Genomic DNA, 12,460 nt, shown 5'->3' on the forward strand with positions numbered 1-12,460 from the left:
ACTGCTAGCTCAACAGTCGCATCGTAATGCAGCGGCCGACTGCCAACTGCTTGTCAGGTGGTCTCCTGACTGCGGCAATTGCGGTTGGCGGTCCAACCCCTTAAGTGCTGCCAACGGTCGCCGTGAGCACTACTTTGCCAGTGCTGCGCACGACCGTTGGCCGACGGGCCAGCATTCGTTCTTCGAATGTTCAGCACTGGGCGCTGAACGTTCGACGTAACCTCCTATGAGGTTAAAATGGCCCACTTTTTGCCAAAGGGTGGGGGGGGGGGTGCTGCAGCCAACCAATTTCCATATATTCAGTATCTGCATCCAGGACTCAGATGACTCACCTCATCAAAGGTCCCACCACGAAGAATGAGTTTTGTCTCTGCAATCATATTGGAGTGGAGTGTGGTGTGGAAATGGGGAAACAGAAGCTGCGGAAAAAGCAAAGAGAATATTATTCAGTCTGTTTCCAATAGGTCAATTTTGAGGGGTCGGCGAGAACAAGGAGCATAAAGGGGGTGGGGAGGTTGACAATAAGCACACTTTGCACACCGAGAGCGAGTCTCAGTGGTTAATTTCAATCAAATCCCATGGGGCTTTAACACACTTCTGCCAAAGTAACTCAATCTTGCAATGCAGCTCCTCAATACTTCCTTTTCTGTGAACCAGGGCTCACCCAAGACTCAAACGTGAGAGGCTACACATTTAGTAGAGTAGATGTGTATGACGGACATACAGGGCTTAAGAAAGAATTACAAATCCAGAGTATGAAGGGAGGCAGATGAGAGCATAAACATGTTAGAAACTATACTGTACATGTACATTTTGAGGTATTTGCAAACAAAAGGATCAGCCAAGAGCATCATACTGGTTTCTGGTATGACCCTTACACCCTTGAAACATGCACAGTTTCAACCCCTTTGAACATATGTTGAACGTTTGGCCTTATGCTGGGCCACCTCAGTTGGACCCTGCACTGACCTTCGCAACACCCCTAGAGGCCTCCACACTCCCAATAGCGCGTCTTGTTTTGTCTTTTCTATATTAACAAAGTATTCCTCAAACTGTTTAACATACAACACTGGCACAGAAGGGTTAGCACCAATGCAGACTGCCCTCTATGTGGGAAATAAGTGACCGCTGCTTCTACCCACATTCCATCGCTACTGTTTATTTCTCAAGCCCTTCAGTATTCAGAGCTCAGATTGGTGGCCATTACTGTTGCTGGTATAATGTTTTACCAGATCCGAGATGGTCTTGGATTTGACTCAGGGAGACTAACCCATCCATTGATCTCTATGTTGTTACTTCTCTGCCCGAAGGAGGCACCAGCTGAACTCAATTCTCTAATTGGCTGATAGGCTTGAAGCTTAATGGAGACCCATTTGTAAATTGGGGGTGGGGGGGCTCTGGGGAAGTACCTGGTCTGGCCGCCAGAATGTCTGTACTCACAATGAATGTTTTGTAGGAAAACGACAAGCAGACGTTTACTCAAGTTGTTTTAAGGCATGTTTGGGAAAATTCAAATACAACTGAAATATCTATTTCACCAGAAATTGTACCAATGTTCAGGCAGCATGAGCATCTCAGGGATGTTTAATCTTTCAAATAGACCACTCAGTGATGACCAATGGGACGAGCCAGCATTTACCACACTGCTTTTCTGGACCATTGTCAATAGCTTCACATACAGATTTTATAATTTTTTAAGACCGTCTTGGGTCAAGAGTTCATGTTTCAAGGGTCAGGCGTCTTGGGGATTGAAATCGGTTCTTTTGCCCGTCATCAGGATCTCCATCTAAATATGTCTTCTCTACCCAATTCTGGGAAAAGCAAAAGTCACTGGTGGACTCAGGGCTTTTGGCTCAGGCGAACTATAAATGGTCAGTTGTAACTAACCACGGTCAAGGGTCTAATTAAGCAGATTTGGATGGTGGGCCAGTGGAATAATTGAGCTGCATGAGTGGTGGATTCCCAGATGTGTCGCAAGATTTCATAATAATTAAATCACTATTAAAAATAATCGTGACTTGTATTTTATACTGACCTAATGCTACAGTTTTTGCAATTTTCAAAGTTCTGCAACTAAAAAAGTGACCAGATACCCGATTTATCACCCCAGCAGTTTAAAGGCCTATTTTCCTTATTCTGAAGAAAAATGGTCAAAAAGCTGACCTCATTCCATTGAGGTTTTTATCTAAGTGATGAATTTCACGATTCAGCACTATCTTGAGAAGGGTTCTTATTGCCATGTTGCCACATGTGGCCGAGACACTGGAAGGCATGCAGAGCTGAAACGGATACCTTGTTGAAGATTACTTGTATCATGCTAAAGCTTTTTGGAGAACAGTGAGAACAAATGTTTACCAAACATTTGAAGTTTGCAAACAGGCTCTTTCATATAAGGACAAGAGTTCAGTTCCATCTTATCTCTCAAAAGGTATTATCAATCTTCAAGATCTTGGACAAACTAACTTTCAGCCAAGAAAGTCTGGAACGAAGTTGAATACTAGGACCTCTTCTGCAGGACAAAATCAGCAGCAGTTGGACTGTTGGACAGCGGAGGACAATCAAGGTCTTACAGGAGGACGCATGCAAAACTTTACTTTGTCTTGGAGGGAAGCTTGTTAGATCGACAGTAAATGGAAGTGGTGATGCCTGGTTATCCTAAAGACTTCATCTCCAAGCCTCCTGTTTCAGGTCTCATCCCTGCTTTCACCGCCAAAAGCAAGACCAAGGCACTAGCATTATAAGAATAGAAGGAGCACTTGGCCATTCTTGCCATTTCTCCATTTGATAGACTTTTTCAGTTGGCTGAGAGGTAAAAGGGAGTTAACTTTAATCAACCAATTCAATTATGATGCAGTTCATTTGGCCACACAATGAGGATCAGGAACCCATGGGCAAGGTTAAATGGGTTTATTACAAATTCAAAGCCAAACTGATGCAAATCAATCTCAAGAATATGTTGTAAAGATACAGACTCACCAATCGTGAATGTCGAAAGAAATTTAGTCTTAGTAACATAAGGCATACAAGAAATGTAGTTTCAGCAATACAAAAGAAATAGGATTTGATGATCCATGTATAGGGTTCGATCCTTCTATCTATGCATGAATAAATCAAAAGTTGCCTAAACTAGTCGTAAACTAATGTTTGGAAAGGGGGAAACCTAGTTATATTGGGGAAAGCAGAAAGGTATCAGCCTAGTGGAGACTTCATTAAAGGTTCTCTAAACCAGAACACTGTATAGCATAAAACCACACAATAGAAATATGGGCAAAATTGTCTGTACCTTTCTGAGTCCAAAGGGTAACAGTGTGAATACCAATTAAACCCACAAAACATTCAAGAATTACATGACATTGACTCCAGTAGTTTTCCACCCTCTCACAGTAGAAATTGCACCGTTTGAATATTGGACCCTCAGACCAGTTCTTCCGTTCACTCCTGGACTGGTGGAGGAAACTCAGAACTGGCTTGTATTTCAGAGTACTTCCCTGCTGCTTGAGGCCTGCTTTGTACCTCAGATTACTGCTCTGATGATACCACAAGACTGCCTTGCTGCTTGAGGCCTGCCTTGCTGCTTGAACCCAGGACTACCAGAGTGACTCCAAGGGCTAGCTGGCTGGCCTCCTGTTCTGAGCTACAAGAACACAACAAGCTCAAACAACCTTGAACATGCACCTGGGTCCTGCTTAAAGTGAGTCATGCCCTCCAAGTGGAGTTTATCCAGGTCTGGACCCCTGGAATGGGTGCCAAAGGTGCAAAAATTCAAAACTTGGGACTTTGAAACGTTTCCACCAAGAGGTGACCGAGATCCAACAGAAGGCTAGGACCTATCTGCTCCCTGATCCACCCAAGGTGCATCGCTGGTTGGTCCTTACTTTGTGGTAACTTCTCCTACTTCCTTCTCCACTCGCTCTTTCCCTTTTATCACTAAAGTTCCCTGGCTTTCACTCTCCCCACTCCCATGTTATCTATCTCTCATCTCCCACTCCTCTCTCCTTTTTCTCTCATCTGTTTCTTCATCTTTCCTACCTGGCTCGTCCTTCTTTTCCCTGTCTCTCCTTCTCAAAACTCTCTCCCCTCCCCACTGCGTCCTTCTAATATCTATCATGGTTCCTTCCTTCCCTTTCTCTTCTCTTTGTCAGTAACAGTTCTGAAATCCAGTTTTGAATTTAAAAAATGCTTAATTGATTTAAGATATGTAATATCGAAAAAGTTGTATGTTTTTAAACGCCTTAGCTTGCACTGTGTCTTTTGACAACCAGGTCCAAAATGGGACAGAAAATAGGCACTCGCACCAAAATAAAAGTGGCCACCAATAGCAAATTAGGTAGCTAAAAAAGTTGTCCATGTTTGCTAATCAGGTACGTTTTAACTTGTAATGACAAGATGAGGTATTCTGCAAGGTATTGGAGACTACTTGCATTGGAGCTTGCGGCAGGCAATATCATGGAAATCACCAGTAAACAAGCATTGGCATAGCCAATAGGTCTCGCCTTTGGGACCTTATAAGTGTTTAGCCATGCATCAGTTGATGTTGTTGCACCAAGGATATTGTGCTGGATAACTAAACACTTATAAGATCCCAAAGGCGAGACCTATTGGCTATGCCAATGCTTGTTTTATTTATTGTTTTGTCTTCTGCAGACAAAGTGTATGTATGTTACAGTGTTGTACTGACATTTCAATATAATGTAAACCACCAGGTAATATTATCCTATAAAAGTAAGCTACTATACATGAGGATACATAAGTGTAGAAAAGCAAAGAAGACTGTGGAGGCTATTCCGGTTATAAACTCGAAGTTGTGAGCTGAACTGGCTCTAGACCCGTGGGTTTCACTAAGGTCGTTGAAATAAAACGGTTTAGGTAACAACATCATTGAAATATTACAATCATGATGTCCCGAATCATTTGGCGGGAATGGATTCATGCAAATTGGACCAATTTGTTGCGCAAACAAAAAGCATTAAATAACGACCACAACAGTTTATCATAAGGTTCTTTCGGTGCTGTTATCTTTATAACTCGTTCAATTGGGTTCCCATTTTAGGTATGTGCAGATGATAGCCCATCCCACTGTGAAAAAGGCCAGATATTGCAAAAGCGTGTATTTTGGGGGGTAAATTGCTTTATGTTACTGAACGTCTGGCTGCAAAAAACGTGTTTTATAAACGTAGGTTAGCGGCAGATGTGGGCAGGATAATACAAAATCAAGAAGTCAGGTAGTAGTTACCAGAACGTCTGAGGTGCACCTTCACAGACAGAAAGAGTGGCAGGTGGATGTAGGCAGGCACACATATAGTGATGCCGTCAGAGTTACAAGGAGAAGCTGCAAGTCAAGCAGAATAGGGTGTAAGGACGCAGTGCCAGCAGACAGACAGCCTCAGGGAAAGGTGGGTAGAAAACATCAGAGGGTGAGAAGAACTGAGAGAATACCAACATGCTTGCTCTCATTAGAAGGTGGATGCAGTAAATAACCACTGACAATCAGAAGAAAGTGTAGGCAGAAGGGAGGGTACAGACACGCTTACAGAGATAAAGGCTGACAACAGTCAGGATGAAGTGCAAGCAAACAAGGAAGGTACAGGAAGACTGAAAGTATATACAGGCAGGTGGGCAGTCATAAGGCTACAATCAGGGAAGGTACAAGCACCAGGACCGTTAACTGAAGAGCAAGCAAGTAAGTACAGGCAGAAGAGTTTCACACAGTCAGACTGTAAGCAGTAGACAGGAGGAGGCCGTAAGTCATAAGTAGTTGCAGTAAATGCAGGGAAGTACACCCATATCATGGGCAAGGTAGTGTTCTATAGAGTGAAGGGGAGGCAGGCAGAAATGGCTTCAGACTTGGGAGAAACAAACTCCTCAGGTAGAAGTGACCATTTGACAACCTCCTTTCTTAACGATAAAATCAGTGGTCAGACGGTAGAACAACTTTTCCATTCAGCGCTTCCAAATAATCAAAAGGAGAAACGTGGCACAGTACTCCAAAAACAGTACACATTTTACTTTGTCACTTCTGGTTTCAGAGACGTGAAGCATTGCAGTAAAAGAGAAAAGGAACAAAGGGCATGTTTGTTTCGTGTCTAATTAATTAATCGGCCACGGTTTCAACCACTTGGAGCAAAGCTGCGCAACGGTCATCTTCAGAAAGATGTGTATTACTTATCCATTCAGTAGCACGCAATCAAACACTCATGTGCTGATGAAGCCAAAGAGCAAATTGGACATGCCTATACCTAGCTTGGAAATACTGCTCGAACTGTCCTGTGGCAGAACAGACCTCCTTAAGTATACATTGGATGGACGCCGATCATTGTGCACCTTTCCGCATTGCATGTTTGATTCAATAGCACTACAGCAATTCCCAAAATGCAACAGCCATGCAACTGCACGGTCACCTATTTAAACAAGTAAGAGTGGTGCGTGCGTGAGAGAGAGGGGTGCGTGAGAGAGAGGGGAAGCAGGAGGTGAGTCCAGGAGGGCTGTGTGCGTTCGCGCGCAGTCTGCTTCTTTTCAAAGCACATACTCGTACTTGTGGCACACCCCTGCTTGCTCCTGCAAGCTGGATGCTGCCACAAGCACGAGCATGTGCTTCGAAAAAGAGCAGAACAACGGCTAAAGGTCCTTCTATGCAGCGCATGCGCGCTGCATAGTAGAGACCTAAAAACGGCCCAGTGATTCTTGAATCCACTCAAATCTGCTATAGCTGCAATAGATTCATGACACCAGTTGTAATATCATTTTATATTGTTGTGTATCTTTAATTTTATCATCTATAATAGAGTTGGATAACCTCGCTGGAACCTTTCTCGCACTTTATTGATCTGCTTGCACTTTATCTGATGGCGGTGATTCTGAACTCAATTCAAATCTGCTATAGCTGCTTTAGATACCTGATGCAAGTTGTCATATTCTTTTATATTGTTGTATGTCTTTGGTTTAATTGTCTGATGTATTTTATTGCACAGGGAAATAAGTAACTAAGCAAATAAATACAATAAACGTACTCTGAACCACTGCATTCTTTGCTACTTCATTCTACGCCACTATAGGGCAAGGCAGTCTACTCCAGTCCACCCTCCTCTCCTCCACGGTACTCCAAAGTACACCACTCTATGTTGCTCCACTCTATACCACCCCAATACACGCCACATGATGACACTCTACTCTACAACACTGTACTCCACTTTTCGTCATGACACTCTATGATACTCCACGCCACTCTCCTCTACTCCACTAACTTTTATTCATGCTAAACAGCATCCACGCTGGTGTACAACATGGCTAAAACACATTGGCAAAACCAATAGCTCTTGCATAGGCGATACCGACTGGCTTAGCAAGTGTGTGTTAGATCTGGTATACATACATGAACTTTTACTCAGACCTCTTCATTGATTAGTCTGTTTGTCATTTACATTTTATTTCCACCAATCACATCATGGGACAATGCGTCAGTACGATTCACTTATTGTGAGTGACTGCTGTATTAAAAAAAAAGAAATGACAGCTTGTGTTCCTGCTAAACCCTGATTCTAACAAGTAGCATGGGGCAACATATTGGCAGCGTGCAAGACAACGTAAACTAGCAGATACAACAAACTGTGTGATCCGGGCTGAACAGACATGTAATTTAAAATGCAGCTTTAAGGAGCAATTTTTAGCCTGCTGAGATATATATTATCATAGTAGTGGTCTTGCTTAGGGCAGAAAAAGAACAGTAGACTTGCCATTGTTGGTTTACCCACATTTAATTTGAACTGCAAATTATTAAATATTAGTTTCTTATCTCATTGAGAAAGAAACAGACTGTATACTATCATGGGTGAATAACAATAAAAGCAGGACACCTTCAATATACATGACATAAAATCCTGGAGAAAATCAGTGGTTTTAATTCAGTAATTGGTCCTGAAGAAGGTGGGATAAAGGTCAAGGAACCATTGAAACGCTACGTCAACAAAATTCGATTTTTAGCATTTTCATTGCATACAGTGGTTTTCTATGTTATTTTTGGACCAAATGTTTTTGATGATATATCTGGTCCAGTAGATGATAAACTATATTAACAAATGTCACTAGTGTTTTATGTGTATTTTATTCAATATGTATGAGTTTCTAAATATTGTGGTTGGAACATAATTGGTTACATCGAAGTTAAAGCTGTCTTATGTTGATAATTAAGCATCCTCATAGCGAAAGTTTGGATTTTAACAATAAGTCCAGGGGAAAAACTTTTGATTTGGTTTGGCAGAACCATATACCCTCTACCTTTATAAAGGGGGTTACTCTCTAAATTGTTGATGGAATTTTGCTTGCGCACAATGTGCACTTGCGCCTAAGAACCAGTTAAATTAAGTTCTTTAGACTGTTGGACGAATGTGGACATTTTTTCCTTTTTTCAATTTAAATAAAAAAGATTCCTCTTTTTTTCTACTTTTCTTCTAATTATTTCTTTTTTCTTTAGAAATGTTTGCATGGTACTAGAATGCCAGCTATGGAACTGCTTGTGAAGCTCTCTAGTCTGCTTTCAGAGTTTGCTTGGCGGTGAGAATTTTTAAGCGGATCATCTGTTGTACTTTGTGTACATCACCCTCTTTCATAAAAGAAAGTGGCAAAGATTTTTTAACATGGTCATATACAATCTGGTTCTACTAGTTCTTGGAATACCTGGGCAATCTCAAAGAAAAACGAAAATTATTTAAACAAAATTTTGACATTAAATCTATATTGAGAATGTTCCTGCATAGATAGATGCTCAGGGGCAGATTTACAAGAAACTGACGCATCTGTATAGATGCGTCAGGTTCCCTGCACCAGCCTGCAATACCCTTGCACCACCATGACACAGGATTGACAGATGCATCAGATATTCTGACTCATCTGTTGGCCCAAAAGAAACGCATTGCTGGAGTCGAGCCGCAAGCACGACGCAACTCCTGCAATGTATTTTGAGGCCTGCAATTCCCACTACACTGAGTCACTCCTTACGACTGCTTGAAGCAGGCGTAAGGTTTTGACGCAGTGGTGTCCTAGAAGTGACGCAGTAAAATCTTTTAGATTTACGAGGCTTTCTGCGTGGAAACGCCCACCCTGCAGACATTATTCCTTATGCAGGTATAATGTAATGCAGGGCTTTACAACGTGACACATCTCTCTAGATGCGTCATGTTGTAAATTGGCTGCATTTTTTATGCTGCAGCCGCGTCACAAAAGTGACACAACGGCGGCGCAAGAGTGTCGCAAGGGGCTCGTAAATCTGCCTCTCAGTGCCTCCTTTCCCTGCACCACTCCTCGTTTTTGGCCACCTCAACGAAACATTGGTTTGTGTTTATAGTTTAAAAATAACAAACACAGCCAACATCTACCCTGCCAACAACTTGTGCTGCTCCTTCTAGATCCGGGAAAGTTATTTGCCATTCTGGTAAATTATGTAAATCCATGTGACCAGACGTAATGATCGAAGCAAACAAAGATCCTGTTATTGCCTCAAGGAGGACTCTCATTTACTCTTCAGTGGTCACACAGAGATCACAAGTGCAGCCTGAAGTTGTGCAGCATGCTCCTTCCTCGTGCCTCCCCACCATTGACTTTTGCAAAACATTCACCTCCAGTGGGAAGAGAAACTGATTTAAAACTAACCAGAGTTGAGCGTGGAGATTAACCCCTTCACTGCGGCGGGAATTCCGCCGCAGTGCTAGGGGGTGGGGAGGGCCGCACGGCTCACCTGCGCTTGTGACGGTACCGCTCCGTCACGCGCCGCGGGTGAGCTGTGCTAGTGATGGAACGGTTCCGTCAATAGAACGCGCCGCGCAGGCGCGAAATCAGCGCCGCGCAGGCGCGTCGAGCGGGCCGTGACGGAACCGTTCCGTCACTAGCACAGCTCACCCGAGGCGCGTGATGGAACGGTTCCGTCACAAGCGCCGAAGGGGTTAAATTTGGACAACAGAACCAGAAATCACTTTTAATCCAGCATCTGGGCCATCTGCAACAAACACCCATTTGACCAGCTCAGGCTATGTCATTTAGGACTGGAAGCACAGCTGTCCCAAGATTGCAGGTCAAATTGTCATTTAACAACTGAGCAATTTTTTTTAGATCCTTGGGGCCTCATTTATGAAAAGTGACGCATTGCTGCGTGAAAACAGCGATGCGTCACTTTTCACTGCGCCCTCGTTGCGAAACCAATGATGCGTCATATTTACAGTATGACGCATCATGGCGCAAGGAGTTACAGATACGTCAGTATTTCTGATGTATCTGTATGGCGCAAAAGTGACGCATTGCTGGAGTGTGTCGCAAAAGTGACGCAACTCCAGCAATGTGTCCTTTCACATGGCGCTTGCCCCATGTGAAAGGGCCTGCGTCAGTCTTACGCCTGCTGTGAGGCAGGCATAAGAAATTGACGAATTTTTGTCCTAGAAGTGGTGCACTGAAATCTCATAGATTTCACGGCGCCACTTCTACGACCCTACCTTGCGTCAATATGCCCCCCTTGCATACATTATACCTGGCGCAGGTATAATGTGGCGCAGGGGTTTACAAAGTGACACATCCACATAGATGCGTCACTATGTAAATATGGCGCAGCAAGGCCCATTTTTTACGCCACTGGTGCGTCACAAAAAGTGACGCACCGGCGGCGTAAAAGCGACGCACAGCCTCATAAATGAGGCCCTTGGGTTCCAACCTTTCCAACTGGCAAGCTTGCTGACCAGAGTCTTTTCCCTGCGTCAACTCATTGCAAAAGAAGTCAAGGGGGAAACCCTTCCTCAAATCTACCTAAAAAGTGGCATAACATTGTTTTCTGACTTAACTCTTCGACAGCACAAACAGTGGTAAATTAGTGTGTAGTGCTTTAACCCTCTCTCCCTGCATGTGCTGTTGGCAAAACTATGTTTATTGCAGCATTTATATATTATGTTGCTTTCACAGAATCAGAAAAAATCAAAAAAATAAACTGTCCCTCGGTATGGAGCGCAGTCACTTTGTTCATGGAGATGCCAGACAGATATGGCTATTTTTGTACAGCTAAAGTAATTAAGAAAATGGTTAGTTGTTGATGGTTCACCTTTCTGCATTCCTTTCATAATTAGAAACCCTACATTGTTGGCTACCTCACCATCAACATATTTTATGGCAAGCAATTTTATAGCCGGTTCTGGTGGCTCAGTGGACTAATGCTTCCACTGCAGGGGCCTGTGTTCAACCTCATGGTCACAGGTTCAAATCCTGGTGGGTCCACTCAGCCTTTTATCCATCTGAGGTCGATAAAATGAGTACCATTGAGTTGGGTATCAAGAAACATCTGTTATTCAGCGCCAAGATATATTTGGGTGAATGTGTGCTTTACAAATACACATGTTATGTTATAGAAGCAAAATACATTTTCTCCCTTTTTTGCACCATTGCAAAACTATATGTAATATGCCTGGCAGATTGATGCAAAACTAAATCAAATCACGCCTGAACTTTAATATGACACAATTACAAACACCATAGGCATCCATTTGGCCTGTGCCATGAACATATGCATTTTGTAAGCACCCACCTTAGACACCTGTGTAAAAGGAGGGATATGCTCCAAGACTGGAACTTGGAAGCACGTTTGGACAATCTCTTCGATTCTCCCGCACCATAGGTTTTTTACCATCAGATTGCAGCACCGTGGACACAGGTTTGAAATCTCAAATGTGCACTATTGTCTGCAGCAAGGGCCCAGGAACCAGAAGCCAGGATGTCAGGCATTTCCCAGATCCTAGAGGCTGCAGGGACCACCTATTATTATAAAGGTTGAGGCTGCACGTCTTCTGGCCACAATGACCCTGATGCTTGGCCCGCAACCACCAATATGGAATCAAGTGCCTACATTTAAGTGTAAGACTTCAAGATCCAACTTAACTGAGTGGAACAATAAGTTTTACCATTGCACTGATGCCAGGCGAGTCCTTCTTCACTTTCAATGCTATTGACAAAGATGACCTTAAGGAGCTACAACTAACCTATAATATTTTTTTTTATAAGTTCCTGCTCAGCAACTAAACATTTGCTGATCCATGATCTGATCAAGGAGGAAGATGGTGGTATCCCAGGTTAGCAGAGACCTGGCTTCATGACGATGCACCCACCGTCCGGGACACTGCTCGTCCATCAGATTTTAAACTCCTCAGGTAAGTGGCAGAGGAGGAATACTGATGATCCATCAGAAAGAACTAATATGCCCCCACATTGCACTCTCCAGCTACAATTCATTTTTGCATTTTATGGCTTGGTTTTCCCATGCCTTAATTCTTCATCACCACATTAATTTATTGTCCACCAGGAGATATAATCCATCCTTTATTGAGTCTATTTTGGACCTAGCACTGTCCAGCCAAGATCTAGTAGACACCATCTTGGTCATAGTTGACTTGAACAACTAGGCGCACATCCGTAGCAGTGCCTAGAGGTCCTGGAACCC

At 43.2% G+C, this 12,460-nt stretch overlaps 1 protein-coding gene across 1 annotated transcript in view; it reads right to left on the reverse strand.

Moving 5' to 3' along the window:
• LOC147678430 (hydroperoxide isomerase ALOXE3-like) overlaps positions 1–12,460 on the reverse strand; it is a 117,966-nt gene that overhangs the window by 34,537 nt on the left and 70,969 nt on the right. The window contains exon 9 of the mRNA XM_086946026.1: positions 333–419. Coding sequence (XP_086802152.1) covers positions 333–419 — 87 coding nt within the window. The remainder of the gene's footprint in view (positions 1–332; positions 420–12,460) is intronic.

The sequence above is a fragment of the Lissotriton vulgaris genome, chromosome 12 (genome assembly GCF_964263255.1).
Source record: "Lissotriton vulgaris chromosome 12, aLisVul1.2, whole genome shotgun sequence".
Lineage (NCBI taxonomy): Eukaryota > Metazoa > Chordata > Amphibia > Caudata > Salamandridae > Lissotriton > Lissotriton vulgaris.